This window comes from Ostrea edulis, chromosome 1 (assembly GCF_947568905.1).
Source record: "Ostrea edulis chromosome 1, xbOstEdul1.1, whole genome shotgun sequence".
Lineage (NCBI taxonomy): Eukaryota > Metazoa > Mollusca > Bivalvia > Ostreida > Ostreidae > Ostrea > Ostrea edulis.
In genome coordinates, this window is record NC_079164.1 from 99,444,722 (window position 1) to 99,468,156 (window position 23,435).

The window sequence follows — 23,435 nt, forward strand, 5'->3', positions numbered from 1 at the left end:
TGTCACGGGTCCTCGGAGATGACCTTAAAAATGGATGACCCGTGTCACAGTAGGTGTGGCACGCTAAAGAACCCTCACTGCTCAATGGCCGTAAGCGCCGAGCACAGGCCTAAATTTGAAGCCCTTCACCGGTCTTGGTGACGTCTGCATATGAGTGAAAAATTCTCGAGTGACACGTTAAGCAAGATACAATCAATCCAGAGAGGCACACCTTTTTTCTGAACTAAATACTGTAAATTACTGTCATTTCGCTAAACCTTATTAAAATTATGTATTTATATAAATTGTTCTTTATTACCCAAGTCTTATATGTTTATTTGTAAGAAATAAATTTTCGCAAATGGCTTGTCTCGCAAAATAACATTGTTCATGTTAATAAAATGTGATTTACAGTAATGCAGCAGTACTAAAATCATGAAGCAATGGAAAGAAACTGGAACAGTGAGAAGATCAGGGTTATGTCCCCTGATTTGCTAATGTTAACTAAGATTTGGAAAATAAAGGCCTTGAAGATACATATCAAATTTAATACATAGGTTAAATATTTGTACAAATACACAACAATCACTTATAAATATGAGGATGATCATAACAGTTCAAAGAATAAATGATTATATTATTTGAGTATAATTAACACGTCTATATATATATGTAGATATATATACATCTAAAATGACAAAGAAACTAGCCCGGAGGTTATAAAATGTTCTTAGTATGTACTCCGGCCGTACCCATAATCTATGCTCCAAAGCGATACTCGTACTCATAAGGTATACCTAAATTAGAGTGGAATAATGAGTGTGGTTTGGAGTATACGGATTGTGGGGTTGTACATACTCAGAACATTTTATAGCCTACTAAACTTATTACATTCCATTCATACTACTGCAATGGAAGAACATGGACGGAAAGTGTGAAGTATTTCATATCGGGAGATACCAAACAGAAAGAAGACAGCAGTTTGTATTCAACTATTGGTTTCTGTGAGTTACAAGAACTATTGCTTTATAGGTCTAATTCATCCGGTGATATGTGAAGGTATGTTGCGGAAGACATTTTGGAAGGAATGCCGTCCTCCGCCGATTCCTCTGATGTCCGTTTCCTTTTGTTTGAGGTAGAATTACACAGAACTGGGTCGTCTGATGCATTATTGTTTTGGATATTGGGACTGCTTGGTTTGGCAGCTATTGCACTGTTTAAAATTTCACAACTGACAGACTGGCTATCATTCAGGGCCTGATATTTGGCCGTTTGACAAAGTTTACTGTCCTCATCACAGAAATTCCCGCGAAGCCACACATGATGCTTGCCATCAATGTAATGGCGAAAATGTCGAACAACTCGACTCCCTAAAGAATCGTAACTCTCTCCCATCACCTGAAAAAATAAACGGAGTACTTTATTACAGGTGTTTTCAACATTTTCACGTTTCTTGAGCAGCTATAGACATGTGATAACATACACTACCATTCTACACTGAATGCCCACCTCTATCTCCATCTCCTGGTTCCCTATGAGTATTTTTGCCTTGTATAGGTTGGTGGTTTTGGATCCGTGAACGCCTTTACTGTGTATCCGCCCCAGAATTTCTAGATCTAGTTCATCGAGGACTTCTTGTCTAATTGTGGTCACGTCACTGCCTGTGTCTACCATAAACTCTGAAGAACACATATTGTGTCAAGTTTCACACCATGGAAGTACAGTAATGTTCACCATAAAAATACATGCCTTAATTTGGATGTTATCAATATTGGTCATAGTTAATATGTTGGATGAAATAAAGGATGGTAATGGGTTAATAAGCCAACATATTAACTATGACCAATATTAATATATTTTTCATACATAGTCAATTGAATATGTGGAGGTATGTTTTAAGTGCAACAAGCTTTATAGCTGCAGATCGTAGCTACAATAAGCTTTGTTGAAATTCACCTCTTTCGTCCAAGGTGAGCACACTGCATGCCCCCCCCCCCTTTTTTTTTGGAGATGATAAAGTTAGAAGATTTTTGCTATGACAAGAAACTGCCTTTAGTGAGCTTGCTAGCTGTACCAGTGTTTCATGATATAAATTGTAGCTCCAGGGGTATTTCTGGCTTGCTTGGTGTGGTGGTTTAAATTAATCCAAATTTTAAAATTATTGCCCATGAACAGCCAAAATACATGTAATTGTAGCTCTCTGAATGTTAAGGAGATTTTTACTGAATTAGAAATATCTTTAATTCCAATCAGAGAGATCTTTAGTTCAAATTCTCTCTATATAATACATATATATATGTGATATAGGCATCAGTTATAATATCACAGGCAAGCCGATATAGGCATCAGTAAAAGTATCACACCCAAGCCGATATAGGCATCAGTAAAAATATCACAGCCAAGCCGATATAGGCGTCAGTCATAATATCACACCCAAGCCGATATAGGCGTCAGTCATGATATCGCAGCCAAGCCGATATAGGCGTCAGTCATGATATCACAGCCAAGTCGATATAGGCGTCAGTCATGATATCACAGCCAAGCCGATATAGGCGTCAGTCATGATATCACAGCCAAGTCGATATAGGCGTCAGTCATGATATCACAGCCAAGTCGATATAGGCGTCAGTCATGATATCACAGCCAAGTCGATATAGGCATCAGTCATGATATCACACCCAAGTCGATATAGGCGTCAGTCATGATATCACACCCAAACCAAATAAACATGAGTGAAAACATGGCAGCCAAAAGTCTTACCTATACGGTGAAATTTGTCGGATTCTTTGGTGGAATAGATACATGCATCCACGACGAGGAAATCGAACTTGGCATCACTGAGTGTTGCTGGCTTTTTCCATCGACCACATGCCAATATGTCCTCAGTTGGACTGTGTCCGTCCTGCTCCTTCTTTAACTGGGCCACTGGAGAAAGACACGTCTAGTTAACATCACCGGTTTAATATATTGCACTACATAAAATTTGATTTCCATCGTGTGGATTACACCCATATGGGCTTTTTTTTTACTCGACAAAGGATTATACTATTAAGACCCTTCCCAACCAAAATATCCATGGAATTGCTTCAGATCTCTCGTAAATCCTTCCCATACCACATTTTAAAAAAGGCAAACCGAACTGCACCCAAAACCTATATAGCATGCTTGGTGAAAGGTTATTTTAATCTTATCATTAGAATAAATAACATCAAACAAACACATTAAGGTAGCTCCAACCTCATAAAACTTTTGTCATTTTAACCAGTTTTTATCTCACCTGAGCCGAAGGTTTGAGTGAGCTTCTCTGATCAAAATTTGTCAGCGTAAACTTTTCACATTTTCATCTTCTCCAGAACCACTGGGCTAATTTCAACCAAACTTGGCACAAAGCATCCTTGGGTGAAGGGGATTCAAGTGTATTCAAATGAAGGGCCATTCCTCCTTCAAAGGGGAGATAATTACAAAAATGTAACATAGGGTGGGGTCATTCTTTTCAAAAACCACCAGGCCATAAGAGCTGAAATTTACATGAAAGCTTCCTGACAAATTTTAAGTGAAAATTCAAGTTAATCAAAATCATAACCCCTGGGGTTAGAAAGGGGCCACAATAGGGGATCAAAGTTTTACATGCAAATGTATAGGGAACCAAACTAATTTGCACATTAAGCAGCTTAAAATGAAATTTGTTAATATGAAAAGCTATATTCATCTACAAGGGCATATAGTAATTGATGAATTTGTAGTAAAGTTTGATAATTAATAAATTTTCAGTCATTTATACCTTTGAAAAGTATTAAGTTTTTTTCCTGAACCAAGCTGTTTGTATAATGAGTTTTGCTCAAGCTTGTTTATTGCTAGGAACTGCTGCTCAGGTGAGTGTTGTGGTCCATGGGCCTCTTGTTATGTATTTTTATAATGCTGTTTAAAAATGTGCAAGTTTTTTATGTTGACATGTTTAAATATTAAGGTGGTATTAAACATACACATGTACATTTTTCTTGGTTAATTATCAAATAAATAACATTTATTAGTGGAATTTCTACTTTGAACAAGTTGCATGAGGGTGGAGCTACCTTAAATACTTCTGAAACCGTTTAGTAATCTGCATTTTGATTGGCAAATGCACTGGGCAAGAGACAATCCGATTGAATCGGACAATTCGAGGAGTTCCGATTGGGCAAGAGACAAACTGTCGCCAGAGTTCGTTTGCTCACACACCAAACTCTACGTAGATGAGGCCTCGACGGGGAGTTTGGGACAAGAGCATTAGCTTGTGGTGTCATGATAATGACGCAAAAATATAACTTCAAGCTAACATTTCATATAAGTTAAAAAGAAGAATAAGAAAATAAGGAAGAAAACTCAACAAAATAAGGGGTAAACATCAAACAAAAGTGCGACATTGCATTACAATGGGAGTAGCTATCTTACCATAAATTGTTATTTGTGCGACATTGCATTACAATGGGAATAGCTATCTTACCATAAATTGTTATTTGTGCGACATTGCATTACAATGGAAAAATAGCTATCTTACCATAAATTGTTATTTGCGACCGTTAGTGTTGATCTAACAATCGCAAACTGAGGTAGCGGAGGTGGTAAAAAGGATGTTAGCGACCGTTAAAAATAACAAATGAGAAGATAGCTGATCTCTGGGTAGATCATACAAATACATGGCCGTAGATCAGAGTAATTAATGTTGTCAAAGTCAGTGCATTCGCCTATAATTAAGACATAGCGTTATGCTGATTTTCTATTATCTCCATGAAAAACAATGAAGATCATGTAAAAATGAAGAAAAATTCTATCCTTTTGAATAATTTACGCTGAAATTCTTTGGTCGTCTCCTAACCGTCAGTCACCTGTCTTTTGGGTCTGGTATTGGACGATTGAATTCCAAACAATAGAAAATCTAGGACTATAACTGGGGACGAGTGAAATCGATCCGGCTCCATCGCCAGGTAGCACTGGTGACCGACGATATCATAGGGTAGAATATCATCAATGCTCAGTTATAGATTATTTGGTATGTTTGTCAATTAATTAATTGGTTTTATGGAATTGAAAGAAAATGTTGATAGAAAAAATACTTAGTCTTATCCCTGAGCTAAGGCCAATGCTAGCAGCGATTGCCATATGAAAAATAACCCCAAGAACTATTGAAGATCTATATAGGACGGCAGTTATATTTGACTGTGATATACTCTCTCTCTCTCTCTCTCTCTCTCTCTCTCTCTCCGTGTATACGTAATCTACCGTTATTTATATAATGTATACCTGCTCTTTTCAGCCTCTTTTTGTGTCCAGGCAGAGTTATTTCAAGTTCATCAAACATGTCCTCATTTACATTCATATTTCTTACGTCGTTCATTGACGTGATTTCGCTCTGCACGAAGCTAACGTAATAATGTTCTAGACCATTCCTCTGTAACCAGGCCAAGACTCGAAAACTTCCCGGGGACCGGTACTGGGCCGCTAATAATTAGAAAACAGAGAATCACGTCACGTGTGTATATATATATATATATATATATATATATATATATATATGTGTGTGTGTGTGTGTGTGGTACTGTAAAAATAATATAAAATTTCCCGCAATTATTCATTTCAATTAAAACTCACAAAATAAATCGTATGACTTTTAGCAATTCACCAGAACATTATGTGACATACTGTAGGTTTTGAGTACTGTAGACTAAACATTTCGTATCTCTCTCTACACGATACCCGACCTTCGTTAGTATATTATGCTCTAAACAAATTAATATTCTGTTTATACATAGCAACTTTCACGGTTACTCAAATATTACATATATACACGAGTGGTTTTCGTATTCTGAAATCAAATTGCTGTTACAGGTCGATAGGCTGCCATGTAACGCTGCAATTTATCCTATAATTGACAGTTATAATAAATGCTTCCATTTATCCGTTTCCCACCATTGCCACAGATTTCGAAATCGATATACAATTTTCATTTCACTTCGATTATCGCTTTTTCCCTGCGGAGAGATGCAAAATTAATGTCAAACATGCGATGACAGGTGCGCGCCAGGTACCATGGCATTATGATACACCCTGTAATGAGCAAGAAAATGAATAATTCGACATGGGTTTTTTTTCTCTTAGATATGTATTCCGAATGAAAACATCCAAATTCTGATTAACAAAAGTTGACACCTGGGTAATAAATAGTTGCGCTCATAGATACAATGACGAAGAATTGAGGATAACCTACTGTGACCAATCTCATAACTCTTATAAAGAATACAAAACCAAGAGTAGGGCAAGCACGGACCCCTGGACACACCAGCGGTGGGGGTACATATGACAATGCTATATGGTAAAACACAGCTATTGTATTCATATGTATAAATGTAGTACCAGAGATGCTGCATTTTTCAAAGTCACCGATTAAATTTCTGAACATGACAATTCAACAGACAAATTACAAGAAAAAACCGGTTAAATTAATAAAACTACAGTATAATTATGGATGTGAGGAATAAATGTCTAGTTGTATAATAGATCGTGCACTGACGGGAATATAGAACAATGGAACCATGGGGCAATTTCAAATTGTCTATACACGCATTGCTTTCACATTCCCACCTGGGTTAGAACTGGTCCTCTGACTACCTCCTTGCTTGTCGTAAAAGCTGACTAAATGAGGCAGTCCTTTGGGCGAGATCGTGAAAAACGGAGACCCCGTGTCGCAGCAGGTGTGCCATGATAAAAATCCCCCTGCTCTTGAAAAGACCGTAAACGCCGACCATAGGCCTAGATTTTGCAGCCTTTCACCGGCAATGGTGACGTCTCCATATGAGTGAAAAATTCCCAAGTGGGACTAAACAACATAAAGCCAACCAACCATACTAATTAGCAACCCAGACAATGGTATTTATAGCAAATATACACGTAGTCCAGCCTCTCTCCATAATGATATATGTAGATTGGGGGAGGGGGGGGGGGGGGCTCTATATATGCATGTTTATTCTGACATGTGGCATTTTCTGCTTTATGTAAAAATATCTCACTTTGCTATATTCCATTCTCTTCTATTAGCCTATAATATTAGGATTAATGCGATTTTCAAAAGTTTCTTAAATAGGACCTATTCTTCAATCTGTAAACGAACTGAATCTGACAAATTTTGCTATCGGAATGTTCAGTCTTTAAAATAGTGGATCCACTTATAAATATAAGTGAAAATACATGCATTAATTTCATATTGCATAGGCCCTATCCAGAATCCAAACGATATTGACTTAGAAGGATCTTAAGGATGCTTACCGGCCTGTAATATTTGGTGCCTATGATCAGGATCCGAGATTAACATTGCATCGAGGTCTTTCTCGTCTAGAGAGGTAACGTCCGTTTCATTGTCGTACCCCTTTATCAAAAACATGTCCAAGTACTGAACTAGTCCCATGTTCTCCAGAAAACTCTTTACCGGCATCGCCTGGACTCTTTCCGTCATTTTGCTGTTGTTTGATTTTACACCGCGATTTCATATTGTTATCAGGTGCATTTTCAGCACTTTCCCCGCATGTAAACGACGAAAAATGTCAACACATGCTTTGAAACCTACAAGGTTTGACTTGAAGGTTTTGATTGGATAGCCTTCTCTGGGACGCTTAATGTATCCAATGACAATATCGATTATAAAAGCCTCGGTACAGTTAAAAGGGGATTTTCCTGTGTAAATTATTTATAGATCACTAATATTCCGTTTACATCACGTGGTTACAGGATTCCGTTTTAACCACGTTGACACACAACAAAGATGGCGGCTAAATCGAGTCAGAAGATAGCTCTTATTACCGGCATCACGGGACAGGTAAAGCTAGCGCAGAAACTGTGTATTACTTTGTTGTAGGATTTTGAAATTTCTTAATTTATCAGACTGACTGTAGTTAATCTTTCGTCTGTGATTTGTAAGAGAACACCTCCTCCCTTTTGTTTTTACACGTTACACAAGATCACACACGTAGTCTATCAGACGACGTGTCTTAAATTTTAGTAAGATCGTAATGTATACGTCCGGAGACAACACCTGCAGTTCTTATTGACAATTTTAAGACCATTATTCTATTTTTCGGATTTAGATATTCATGAATGTTTCAAACGGATTTGCGAGTATGATGTTAAATGATGAAGGCCTATACCTATGCGTCATTAGGCCTAATATTGAAACTATTCGACATACTTCTCAATTAAGTAGATTCACATGACCAATTTAATTTAAACTTGGTAAAAAGTGATCCTGGGTGAAGAGGATTTTCTTTTTAAAATCCATGACTTCTTTTAAGGGGGGCACTTGAAAAAAATTTAAAGTAGGGTGGGGCTTTTTAAGAAGAAACATTGCATGCTTACTGCAGATATAAGAAAACATTCAATGTAATAATCAAATGAAATAACTGTTGTTTTATACATTAAGAAAGATTTTCTCACCGTTGATTTACATCATTAGGAGAGATTTGCTTGCTTTACTCCGTTTTATTTGTGGTCATTATGTGGCTATGTTAAGTTTGATCTAGTAGTACAGTGTTCGAAATTGGTTTTAAACTTGGTATAGACCACGAGTCTATGCCAAAACATTATGACATAGACCTCATCGAACTGGCATAGACCACAACATTGAAAAAAAACCCACAAAGAAGTTTCTAAAGTAATTTGACCCAAAATATTAATGATTTCACTTGGAGCTCAAACCCGGTATTCAAATAAGGAATAGTTTAGCAAACCCAAAATCCGCTCAGTTTGATCAGCAAAATGATTTGTGTCACATGACGAGAGCTAGAAGTTGACATAGAATTTGCAAAAATGCCATTTTCAATGAAAATATCCACAAATTTAGGTGGTTTTCCTTTCAAAAAGCATACAGGGCATGTGTTGAGCAAATTCATATTCAAGTATGTTTTTCATCTTAAAATAATACACAATATATATCATTTTCATTTTGCTCGACAAATGCGCACATCTTTTCTTGGGCAATAATCTGTATGACATTTGACAGTTTTCAGACTTATTTTGAAAAAAAGGTGGGAAATGTCTTATTCATGATGTCATAATGCTATCCAATTAGGATTATCATTCTGATTTCGTTGACATAGTATACCTGGCATATATTTTACTTTTTTAAAATGCTGAATAAGGTTAATTCCAGACACATTTTATAGAGAAAATGTTTGGGCCTTTTTATGTATACAATCGTACCTTGTTCTTTAAAACATTGTTATTTACTTCTAATGTACTTAGAAAGCATATTTTATCTCCATTTCCATAACAATGTCCTCCTCCCCTCATAACGTTTATAGCAGACATTGACTTTTTTGAATAACTCTTGCTTTAAACCTAGAAAATTAGCATAGAAAATTTGGTCTATCCCAATTACAATCGGCATAGACTGGTGTCATTTGACATAGACTCGGTCTATGGTTAATTTCAAACACTAGTTTTACTGACAACAGGTTAACGGAGCCAGTAAGATGAATCTTTGTGTCAGTTAAATCAGCATTAATGGCTGCAAATCAAAATAAGAATATAATCACCTTGTACAGTTTCGCTTGATGCTTATAAATATCTTGTTTCATTGGATTTTACATTGAATGCACCACAAAATGTTTACGTTGATGTTTAATTTTTGTTATTCTACTGTGATGTCACAGTATAAAATCTTGTCATTTGTGTCTCATAATCTCATTAGTGCTCTTTTAACTCAATCGTAACTACTCGGCTATTTCCGTAACCGCAAATGAACCTCGTATGTGGATCAATGCCATCAGAGTCTGTTGCCATGTGTACACAAATGTAACTATGACATCACAGTCGTATGTTACAATGTGAAACGCGAGCTTTCAAATGGATCTAAGATATTATAGGATTAAACGTTCTTTTTGAAGAATTTATCGATGTGTAAACTCCGGACATTTTGCTCACAAACTGAATAAAAGTGTGAATCACTTTTATGTTAAGTTTGTGAGTAAAATGTCCGGAGTTTACACATCGATAAATTCTTCAAAAAGAACGTTTGATTCTTATAATTCCAATTCATTTACTTTACTAACAATTCCAAAAATTTGAATAGTTTCCCTGCACTATGTTATTTGTTTTCAGGTGTGTATGAATACATCGCGTTTTCGGATTTATTGATGTGTAAACTTTTGTTCAGCTTTATTTTCGTCCAATCAAAACAATTGTAATAAATAACATTGGAATTATAATACATATATCTAAGGTATTCTACCACTATTGATTTTCACTTATATGTTTATGTATTAAAGTGAATAAGACATAATGATACCAAAACTGAATCTGTGGTGAAAATCTAAATAACACATTATGCAGGGATTCGGTTCTGGCCTTTTAACCTCATTCACAGGTGCGCTTCTGGCGAAGAAATGCATTGATTTGATGCAATCCTTGCGCCGATGTATGTCCGAGTCTTCTTACAGGTTACGGAAAAGGACGAGCGCATGATCCGATTGCTTTTAACTGCCTCAAACCAATCAAAATACAGATTACAAAATATTTGCAATAGAATATCTTTTTCCACATCAAGAGAGATTTCCTCACTTTTGATTGGTGATTTTTTTTTTTTTTACCTCTTACCTCTTACTTCCTTGTGCAGCTGATAAGAAAATGTGCACAGAACGGATGTTACACTGTGGCACATTACTGCTGCTTATAATTTTGCAATAAATGTTGGATTGGTTACACTTTTTGATCATAACTTTCAATTAAAATTACAGACTGAGGGATTTTTATATACTTGCTAAAGAAGTGTGCTCATTCTGTAGGGGAAATTGTGTGGTTCATGCTATAGGGAAATTGTGTGGTTCATGCTATACAGAAATTGTGTGGTTCTTGATCATGGGGAACTTCAATGTGGTTATTATCTATAGTCTAGTCAATCTAGCAAATCACCTCAAAGTAATTGCAACAGAAACAAACTCGACGGAATTTAATAAACAAAAGCGTGATTAACAACATACAAAAAATCGGACAATGGGAAATATTTAAAATTTAGACTTAAATGTTTTAGTAAACCATCGATATTTTGTGGTGTTTACGGCACGCCGTACACGTAAAGGGGAGTAACTTAACTGTGACAGTCATCGGAATAAAGTTATACACGACGATCTAAAGTGCATGTAATAAAAAACGCGATTAAACAGCTTAACAGTTGTATTAAAAAGGTGATTTTAAGACCTTCTATATACATACAATATTGCTCAGCATCTCATATTCTTTGCCGACTTCCATTCCCGGGGAACTTTCGCGAATAAAGCTTCAAAATATTTTGTTTGACCCTCTACTGAATTAATTTAAATTATAAAACACAATATTTACTTTAGAAGTTATGAATAATCAATTATAAATGAAATCTTAAAAAATTAGTGTCAATTTACAAGGGGGAATTACGGTTGTTAAAAAAGAAAGTATGGAAAGCCATTCGGGTTAAAAGTTTCAGTTATTTTGTATCTTCATCATTTGAGCAAGCGTTTTGTATTAAAAACTTTTATAAAATTAAGTAAGTAAATTATTTTTGCTTTTCTTTTTCAAATTCAGGTTTGGGGAGTCATTCATGGGCAATAATAATGATAATAAAACATTGATAATATAAATAATAAAAATCAATGTAAGTAAACACTTGCGCATAGTATCATGCTTTGATGTAAAATCGAGTAGTTACTCTTTCTAATTAGTCTTGGGCTCACGACCTGCAGAACCATATCTCCTAGCAGCATGCGAACAGCGCGCTAGACCGTCCGGCCATCTATTCAAGACAAAACTTGTTTTCGATGACGATGGAATTCTCGCCACGCTGGCACACGATCATTGAGAATGGAAATGGGATACAATTATTTATCGTAAATTTTAGAGGATCATACAAAATGCACATTGTGTTTGAAATGTCTATATATAAAGCACAGAAATAGCAACGAACTCTGAAATAAACATAACTGCCCTAAGGGACGAAATCAATGTCGGATGAAAATTTAAATTCAATTAGTTAGGGGGAGGGGAATAAAAACTCCCGCAAGTTTCTGTCATCCGACATCGATTGCACTTTAGTGGAAAAAGGAAAAAGACAAGCGACTGTTGAATACCACATAATATTTAAAACATATTAATGAACATTTAATAGATTTAGTGTACACTTTCATTTGTGAATAAACAGTAGAAAAGGTATACAGAGGTATACAGAGTGTTATTTATAATCGTACGTTTCTTTTCTTGTTATTCGATTAGTTTCAACATTTGTCATATTAAGTTTTAAAGGGGGGGGGGGGGGGGTTCTTGGTGAAAACTATGTGAACTTAGTTTTTTGTGAAACATTGAATTTTTGATCTTGCCCCTAATATAAGTGAAGAATATCGTTAAAACCAGACGTCTTTTTAGGAAATGAAGTTTGTCAATCCTTTCCCTTTCTACATGCATTCACAGGATGCGACACAACGTCAAGAATGTTCGGTATCGGAACAGGTCCTATATAGTTAAAATGTAGACAAATCGCGAAAAAATTCTGTATATGATTAGTTTTTCAATGGAGGCAGGCTACTGACAAACAAGTTGATGGTGAAGGGGTTTCAACTGTTTCGTTTAAAGTCAGCATTTCACGAATTATATGGTCGTTATAACAATCTACTTTGCCAATACAACCTATCATTGGGTCAAATCTGCCTGACTTGTTTCATATAGATTGTTAGGCCGTTTTTGACACAATGATATTGAATAAGGGTAACTCCGTTTGCCTTATTAAGATATAGAGCTCACAAAGGGTGTAACCGGTCAACAGGGGGTGCTTACTCCTTATAGCCCATGGGCATCTGATCCCACTTCTGGTATATCCAGGGGTCCGTGTTTGCCCACCTCTCTATTTTGTATTGCTTATAGGAGTTACGAGATGGATCACTGTTCATTATCTTCACCTTCCTATATGAGGATTTCATAGAGAAAAAGATATATTCTGGTGTCGATGTCATATCGACTTTGTACGATGGAATACCATAGAGACACTTATAGGAGATTTGCTATGTGAAGAATTGTCGAACACAATATCATTTTTATAAGTTCAGTCATTGCCACTAACTACTAATTACAGCTGCAGAAAAGGAGCACTGCAAGAATTTTTTAAGTCATAGAGTGGACTAAAGAAATGATTAATATGGATCCTTCTAATTGGGGCTTATCACTGCTTTCAGCAATTCTTGTATCCGTTAAAACTAAATTACAAGTCGCGCCAGATAAACTTTTGAACGTCTTTCGCTGTAAATGCAAGGCAAATTGTGACACTAGCCGTTGTACTTGTAAAAACATGGACTGCACTGTACTGCAATTACTCAAATGATCACTTATATAATTATCAGGCACGTAGCAATAATGGTTCTGCACCTTTTATCATTACATGCAAAGTTGATAAATTTTTACGTACAGAGGTCGATTTTTAGACAGATTGGTTGCCCTCCCTCCTTTTTTTTTTTTTAAATAGCATTGTCGTGAACTGTACACAGTGAAGTGTAAAATTGAACTGAGAGAACAACCTTAGCCCCCCCACCCCCCCCCCCCCCCCCCCCCCCCCCCCCCCCCCCCCACCCCCCCCCCCCCCCCCCCCACCCACCCACCACCACACCACCACCAACACCACACACACCATCAAGGATTTTTATAACTTTGGATTAAAATTTACTTGTCAATTTTCAGGCAATATTGTGAAATTATCTTCACACCCCCCCCCCTTTTTTTTTTACGATGCTGCGTGCCTGATTCATTTTGCTTTTAATTCTATGTGTCCATTGTTTTTAAAACAGATTACTCCTGAAATTCTCGGTATTAATTGCACAATAATTTGGATAGAACTAAACATCAAATACGGCTATAACACCCCCCCCCCCCCTTTCCCAAACTCTAGAACTTGACGAGGTGCACGTATTAAAGATTTCTTTATAAAATCGAAGAAACTGAACCTTGTTTCGTCATAGATGCAGTACAAACTGTTAAAACTCAGCTTAATAAAGAATTTGGTAACGTAAGCTTTACTATACATTGTTTGTTTTAAAATACTACATGTATTTATGTGAAACATAGGACCGGAATGGTAAGCGTGCCTCCAACTTCCGATGTAAGGGGAGTATCTGCAAAAATGTAGGTCATCTTTTACAGACCATTTTTGAAGGGGCACTTGTTTTGTGTTAACAGTTTATTTTAATGTATAAATCTTCATGTGGTAACTCATATATGCCTAATAGACAGGGAAAAGTATTTTCTTCCAAAATGGACAGGAAAAAGTATTTTCTTCCAAAATCCAGTTTTTAACGATTTTTGTTGGAAAATGAAAATTTCAGCCCAAAATTCGGCAAGGGAAAATAAATTTTGGTGCAGAAAAGATAAGTTGTGCATTTGGACGTTTTATTCTTAAATTTATAAGATCAATGCCATATCTTCTATATTTAAACAGTCATTTCCTATCATTTCCAGTTTTTCACTATTTTTGTTTTAGAAAAAGGTAGGTTTTCCTACCTAAAATGGTATTTTTCATATATATTGCCAATAATCTACACATCTTACTTGTTGAGCAGTTTTTAAAATAAATCCTAACTTCAATTTTTTATTGGTAGACTCAAAGCATGACAAAATGTGGGTTTTTTTCTTAAAATTTCAATCCTTAACAATTATATTCAGAAAAGCAAAATTTTATCCAAAAATTACCGTCAAGGAAAGAATATATTCTGCTGTAAAAAAATTAATCGAACATTTCCAGGTTGAGATATGAGATATGAAACTTATTTTCACTGTATGTTACATAAAATGGACATTTTCTTCAATTTCCAGTTTTTAGCGATTTTCATGAAAAAACACGTCCTTTTACCCCAAAATTCCAATTTTCCCATGGAAATACAAAAGCCGATTTTTAATATGTTGTTTGCATGTGTTTTCTTGCATGAATAATCAAAATTTCATTTCTGTTGCAATTAGTTTGAGGTTTTGCTCATTTTTGAGCTAGATTGACTAGACTACTAGGGGAGCTGAGCAGTTCCTGATCACAGGAAACCGAGTGGTTCTTGATCTAGGGATGTAGGGGAATTGATCTAAAACAGAAAAAAAAATGAGAGAGACAAAAACCCAGAGTTGACCTGAATATATGTATGAAACTAAATGTCTGAAGTTGCTGGGGGTTACTGTAATTGCACTGAGAATGTTAATTTGTAGTATCCTCCTTGTGAACATCCTAGATTGAACATCCTCAAATTAAGTGCTACCAATTATGGTACATTAGTACTCAGTACTCCTTATAAAGATATCATATCTTGTATTAAATTTTAAGGTTTGGAGTCTTTTTCTTACCCCCAACAATAGCAATGTTTTAGCAGAAATTTAAAATAATTTTGGTGACAGGGGACTGCAATGTAAATGTGTACATGTTAATGTGTACATGTTAATGTGTACATGTTAATGTGTATGTTGATGTGTATGTTAATGTGTATGTAAATGTGTAGTTGATGTGTATGTTAGTGTGTATGTTAATGTGTATGTTAGTGTGTATGTTAATGTGTACATGTAAATGTGTATGTAAATGTGTAGTTGATGTGTATGATAATGTGTATGTTGATGTGTATGATAATGTGTATGTTGATGTGTATGTTAATATGTAGCTGCAGAACTGTAGCTCACTGAAAAAATATTTTGACATAACAGAGAGCTACAGAGCCACCCCTTATAAAAACCTTCGATTTACGGCGCACAAAAAGTTGCGCACGGTTGAGACCTTATATCGTTGTATTCTTGAGTTGCTGTTTCATATATTTAATATAAAAAAAAATTTAACATATTTTCCTACTATACCTGTGTCTAAACATACCTTCAAATATTCATTAAAGCCCCATATGACCTGAAAACCCCCAGCATCAAATGATTTCGTTTATTGACGTAGCCATGTTAGGTAGCCGGGTCAATTCGAATCCTGGTTAATTTCCATACTTGCACAAAAACATCTAGATGTGAATTCATATCCCCACAAATATTTTAGCTAAATATTTCAAATAATGTATCATCCCAGTGCCTTTAAATAATAATTATTCTAATAGCTAAACTCAGGGCAATGCGGCTTTCATTAGTCTGGTTTGGTCTCTATCCCTGCCACACGAGTGTTAAGGACTTTAGTAGCATTTTCATGAATCAAGAGCTTATTTTACCTTTAGAAAAACTTTATTTTTTAATTTCTATAAATTATTCGTATTGATGATAAATGAAGAGCGAATACATAACATATAACGAATTTTATGAATATATACCAACAACAACAGGGTACGAATTGACCCGGCTACCTAACATGGCAACGTCAACAAATGAAATCATTTAAAGCTGGAATTTTTCAGGTCGTATGAGGTTTTAATGAATATTTGAAGGTATGTTTAAACACAAGTATAGTAGGAAAATATGTTAAGAATTTTTTATATTAAATTTATGAGACAGCAACTCAATAATACAACGATATAAGGCCTCAACCGTGCGCAGCATTTTGTGCGCCGTAAATCGAAGGTTTTTATAAGGGGTAGCTCTCTGTTATGTCAAAATATTTTTTCAGAGAGCTACAGTTCTGCAGCTAGTTAATGTGTACATGTTAATGTATATGTTGGTGTGTATGTAAATGTGTACATGTTGATGTGTATGTAAATGTGTACATGTTGATGTGTATGTTGATGTGTATGTTAATGTGTATGTAAATGTGTACGTTAATGTGTACATGTTGATGTGTATGTTGATGTGTACGTTAATGTGTACATGTTGATGTGTATGTTAATGTGTGCATGTTAATGTATATGTTGGTGTGTATGTAAATGTGTACATGTTGATGTGTATGTAAATGTGTACATGTTGATGTGTATGTTAATGTGTATGTTAATGTGTACATGTTGATGTGTATGTTAATGTGTATGTTAATGTGTATGTTGATGTGTATGTTAATGTGTATGTTGATGTGTATGTAAATGTGTATGTTGATGTGTACGTTAATGTGTACATGTTGATGTGTATGTTGATGTGTACGTTAATGTGTACATGTTGATGTGTACGTTAATGTGTACATGTTGATGTGTATGTTAATGTGTATGTTGATGTGTATGTTGATGTGTATGTTAATGTGTATGTATATGTGTATGTTAATGTGTACATGATAATGTATATGTTGGTGTGTATGTAAATGTGTACATGTTGATGTGTATGTTAATGTGTATGTTGATGTGTATGTTAATGTGTATGTTAATGTGTACATGTTAATGTGTACATGTTAATGTGTACATGTAAATGTGTATGTAAATGTGTATGTTGATGTATATGTTAATGTGTATGTTAATTTGTATGTTAATTAGTATGTTAATGTGTACATGATAATGTGTATGTAAATGTGTACATGTTAATTTAATGTGTATGTTAATGTGTACATGTTAATGTGTATGTAAATGTGTATGTTAATGTGTACACCTGAACATAGAGCTGTTTTCTCTTTGTAGGATGGTTCCTATCTGGCGGAGTTGTTATTGACAAAAGGATATCAGGTTGGTTGATACAAATTATTGTTCTGAACCACAGGCACTCTGAAAGTAAAGGTATAGAACTCTTTTCACAGGATACCTTACTTTACCGTAAAAAAATAATTGATAACAAAGTTTTTCGTAACACTTTTTCCTCTTATCTATTTGTATATAACTTTTTCACAAAACTGCCAAATTTCATCCCGAAATTCCGTATACTTTCAAAGATATGCAGAAAATAATTTAAAAATCTGTGGGTTTCACGAGATCGAGATTTAGCTGGGCCCGGTGACTTGCAAGAGAGAACAGAGTGTGTCTGGGCTGTACTGCACGATTGCACAATATAGACATCATCCTATGACTGTTTTAAGATGAATTTCTTACCTCAGTTTATAAATGAAAGTCGCAAATAGTCCCGATCAACTAAAATTGTAAAACTGTCTGCACTTTCACTTATCACAGCCATTTTGACCGGTGCAGCTAACTACCCAAATTAACATCATTATTATAGATCGTCAAACACCTGTGTTAATGTGGTTTGGATAAAAATGGACATGATAAGACATTTGAATCTTTATAAGGACTTGTTATTATAATTTATGTACTATAATGAATCAATATTTATAAAAATTAGTATTTGAGTCTCTAATCATTATAGGCCCTTTAATCTTTTTTTGGGGTAATTAGTTGCACTGGTCACAATGGCTGGGAAAGTGCAGATGGTTTTAAAATTTTCAGTCACTTGGAGCTATTATGGACTTGAGTTTGTGAATTGGGGTAAGAAATTCAACTTAGAAATGATATCTAATGCTGCACATTCTATGTAATAGCTTGTTGCAATGCTCAAACATTCTGTTTAGTCGTATAGTGCCAGGGCCCAGCTAAAATTCGACCAAAAAAGAAAGGCATTTTTCCAAATTCATTTCTGATACCTTGAGAAGTATACAGAATTTCGGAATGAACTTTGGTAGTAATATATGTATGTTAGAATACAGTGTAGAATTCTATACCATTTGGTTCATTGTTTGGCGATCTTGGGAACCTATATTTAAAGTTCTATACCTTTACTCTAGTCAATTCAAACCCAAGCGATATAATTGCCTATGCTCTGAACTGCATGAGCAGTGACAAAACAAACATCCAGGTAATTGCAATATGCATATAAACATCCAGAGATATCTTTCACACTATTTAAAATTGACTCGTCCCAGACATGATTTTAATCTGCTTTAAAGCGGAATTCTGCTTTCCAGACTAGATTGAATCTGTTCTCTATACAACAATTCCGCTTTGAGTTTCTAGGTTGTTCAATGAATGTAAATCATGTTCTGGTAAATAGAATGTTATTGACAGCATTTCAATCTCTGATGTTAATAAAATCAATTTTTCACAGTATAACAGAAATAGAATGACGAGTAATGTTGTTTACAAACATCCAAATGTTGAATGTGTATCCAAATGTGTCGCAATTGCAGCTTTACGTTACTGCAAACTAAAAAGAGTTGATTTTATACCACTATAATGATTATTTACATTATGTATTTTAGGTCCATGGTATTATAAGACGGTCCAGTTCCTTCAACACCTCTAGGATAGAGCACCTGTATGCTGATCCCAAGTCCCACACGGAAGGATGTATGTATTCATTGGCTTCTCTAGCCCTGTTTTGACTGATTTACTTTGACATAGTATTTATGTGATGTCACTTCCACTTGCCTGTAATCTGTGACTCTGTCTGTTGTAAGTCACGAATTATGTTAACTACTTATTTCCTTGGGGGGGGGGGGGGGGGGGGGGGGGGGGGTGTCGGTGAGAAACTTGATTCCGATAAGTGTTGTTTGGGAGTGAACCATCTTTTACACTATTTAAAATTGACTCGTCCCAGACATGATTTTCCTCTGCTTTAAAGCGGAATTCTGCTTTCCAGACTAGATTGAATCTGTTCTCTATACAACAATTCCGCTTTGAGTTTCTAGGTTGTTCAATGAATGTAAATCATGTTCTGGTAAATAGAATGTTATTGACAGCATTTCAATCTCTGATGTTAATAAAATCAATTTTTCACAGTATAACATAGAAATAGAATGACGAGTAATTTTAATTTCTTGAGCTTTATTTTTTTATGGCTGTGCATGAATAAAATATTATTTTATTTCCAGAATGGTTTGCCTCTGAAATTTTAAAAGAATGTTTGTGATATTCTATGATTTGGAAATGCAATATAAATTTTGGTCATGTTCAACCATGTAGTTGTGGTCAGCCATGATTTGGTATCATAGCAAATTTTTCAACATAGTTTTGACTTACTATTCTTCAATAGAAAGAAATATCAGACCTTTATAAAATTTAAAATCTACAGCAAGGATATATAATATATATACCTTCCTTAGTGATTCAGTCAGATTGTCACCCACTCATCATCTGAGCTGCAAAAATGTAAGGTGTACAACACTGTACATATAGGTGTACAACACTGTACATATAGGTGTACAACACTACATATAGGTATACAACACTACATATAGGTATACAACACTGTACATATAGGTGTACAACACTGTACATATAGGTATATAACACTGTACAAATAGGTGTACAACACTGTACATATAGGCATACAACACTGTACATATAGGTATACAACACTGTACATATAGGCGTAAAACACTGTACATATAGGTGTACAACACTGTACATATAGGTGTACAACACTGTACATATAGGTGTACAACACTGTACATATAGGTGTACAACACTGTACATATAGGCATACAACACTGTACATATAGGTGTACAACACTGTACATATAGGCGTACAACACTACATATAGGTATACAACACTGTACATATAGGTATACAACACTGTACATATAGGTGTACAACACTGTACATATAGGTATACAACACTGTACATATAGGTGTACAACACTGTACATATAGGTATACAACACTGTACATATAGGTGTACAACACTGTACATATAGGTATACAACACTACATATAGGTATAACAATGTACATATAGGTATACAACACTGTACATATAGGCATACAACACTGTACATATAGGTGTACAATGCTACATATAGGTATACAACACTGTACATATAGGCATACAACACTGTACATATAGGTGTACAACACTGTACATATAGGTATACAACACTGTACATATAGGTATATAACACTGTACATATAGGTATATAACACTGTACAAATAGGTATACAACACTGTACATATAGGTATATAACACTGTAGATATAGGTATACAACACTGTACATATAGGTATACAACACTGTACATATAGGTGTACAACACTGTACATATAGGTGTACAACACTGTATATATAGGTATACAACACTGTACATATAGGTATACAACACTGTACATATAGGTATACAACACTGTACATATAGGTGTACAACACTGTACATATAGGTGTACAACACTGTAGATATAGGTATACAACACTGTACATATAGGTATACAACACTGTACATATAGGTGTACAACACTGTACATATAGGTGTACAACACTGTAGATATAGGTATACAACACTGTACATATAGGTATACAACACTGTACATATAGGTATACAACACTGTACATATAGATGTACAACACTGTACATATAGGTATATAACACTGTACATATAGGTATATAACACTGTACAAATAGGTATACAACACTGTACATATAGGTATAGAACACTGTACATATAGGTATAGAACACTGTACATATAGGTATATAACACTGTACATATAGGCATACAATACTGTACATATAGGTGTACAACACTGTACATATAGGTATATAACACTGTACATATAGGTATACAACACTGTACATATAGGTATACAACACTGTACATATAGGTATAGAACACTGTACATATAGGTATAAAACACTGTACATATAGGCATACAATACTGTACATATAGGTATATAACACTGTATAAATAGGTATACAACACTGTACATATAGGTATATAACACTGTACATATAGGTATACAACACTGTACATATAGGTGTACAACACTGTACATATAGGTGTACAATACTGTACATATAGGTATACAACACTACATATAGGTGTACAACACTACATATAGGTGTACAACACTACATATAGGTATACAACACTGTACATATAGGTGTACAACACTGTACATATAGGTATACAACACTGTACATATAGGTATATAACACTGTACATATACTGTACAAATAGGTATACAACACTGTACATATAGGTATATAACACTGTACATATAGGTATACAACACTGTACATATAGGTATACAACACTGTACATATAGATGTACAACACTGTACATATAGGTATATAACACTGTACATATAGGTATATAACACTGTACAAATAGGTATACAACACTGTACAAATAGGTATAGAACACTGTACATATAGGTATAGAACACTGTACATATAGGTATAGAACACTGTACATATAGGCATACAATACTGTACATATAGGTGTACAACACTGTACATATAGGTATATAACACTGTACATATAGGTATACAACACTGTACATATAGGTATAGAACACTGTACATATAGGTATAGAACACTGTACATATAGGCATACAATACTGTACATATAGGTATATAACACTGTACAAATAGGTATACAACACTGTACATATAGGTGTATAACACTGTACATATAGGTGTACAACACTGTACATATAGGTATACAACACTGTGTATATAGGTGTACAACACTGTACATATAGGTATATAACACTGTACATATAGGCATACAACACTGTACATATAGGTATACAACACTGTACATATAGGTGTACAACACTGTACATATACGTGTACAACACTACATATAGGTGTACAACACTGTACATATAGGTATACAACACTGTACATATAGGCATATAACACTGTACATATAGGTATATAACACTTTACATATAGGTATACAACACTGTACATATAGGTGTACAACACTACATATAGGTGTACAATACTGTACATATAGGTGTACAACACTGTACATATAGGTGTACAACACTACATATAGGTATACAACACTGTACATATAGGCATACAACACTGTACATATAGGTGTACAACACTGTACATATAGGTGTACAACACTGTACATATAGGTATACAACACTGTACATATAGGTATACAACACTGTACATATAGGTGTACAACACTGTACATATAGGTATACAACACTACATATAGGTATAACAATGTACATATAGGTATACAACACTGTACATATGGGTGTACAACACTGTACATATAGGTGTACAACACTGTACATATAGGTGTACAACACTGTACATATAGGTGTACAACACTGTACATATAGGTGTACAACACTGTACATATAGGTATATAACACTGTACATATAGGTATATAACACTGTACATATAGGTGTACAACACTACATCTAGGTATACAACACTACATATAGGTATACAACATTGTACATATAGGTGTACAACACTGTACATATAGGTATACAACACTGTACATATAAGTGTACAACACTGTACATATAGGTATACAACACTGTACATATAGGTGTACAACACTGTACATATAGGTATACAACACTACATATAGGTATACAACACTGTACATATAGGTGTACAACACTGTACATATAGGTGTACAACACTGTACATATAGGTATACAACACTGTACATATAGGTGTACAACACTGTACATATAGGTGTACAACACTGTACATATAGGTATACAACACTGTACATATAGGTGTACAACACTGTACATATAGGTGTACAACACTGTACATATAGGTGTACAACACTGTTCATATAGGTATACAACATGGTACATATAGGTGTACAACACTACATATAGGTATAACAATGTACATATAGG

At 34.9% G+C, this 23,435-nt stretch overlaps 2 protein-coding genes across 2 annotated transcripts in view; one reads left to right on the forward strand and one right to left on the reverse strand.

Annotated features, from left to right (window-relative positions):
* Positions 1 to 506: 506 nt before the first annotated feature.
* On the reverse strand, positions 507 to 7,588 carry LOC125670816 (uncharacterized). Its single transcript, XM_048906208.2, has 5 exons — positions 7,279 to 7,588; positions 5,260 to 5,457; positions 2,740 to 2,904; positions 1,489 to 1,658; positions 507 to 1,377 (listed from the first exon to the last, which is right to left on the reverse strand). Exons 1-5 carry the CDS (start codon positions 7,463 to 7,465, stop codon positions 1,006 to 1,008), a joined length of 1,092 nt encoding a protein of 363 aa, XP_048762165.2. The 5' UTR covers positions 7,466 to 7,588; the 3' UTR covers positions 507 to 1,005.
* Positions 7,589 to 7,711: 123 nt separating this feature from the next.
* The window catches only part of LOC125670803 (GDP-mannose 4,6 dehydratase-like), a 39,660-nt gene continuing 23,936 nt past the window's right edge, over positions 7,712 to 23,435 (forward strand). The window contains exons 1-3 of the mRNA XM_056140510.1: positions 7,712 to 7,825; positions 17,502 to 17,546; positions 19,070 to 19,157. Of these exons, the coding sequence (XP_055996485.1) occupies positions 7,772 to 7,825; positions 17,502 to 17,546; positions 19,070 to 19,157 (187 nt within the window). The 5' untranslated portion in view covers positions 7,712 to 7,771. The remainder of the gene's footprint in view (positions 7,826 to 17,501; positions 17,547 to 19,069; positions 19,158 to 23,435) is intronic.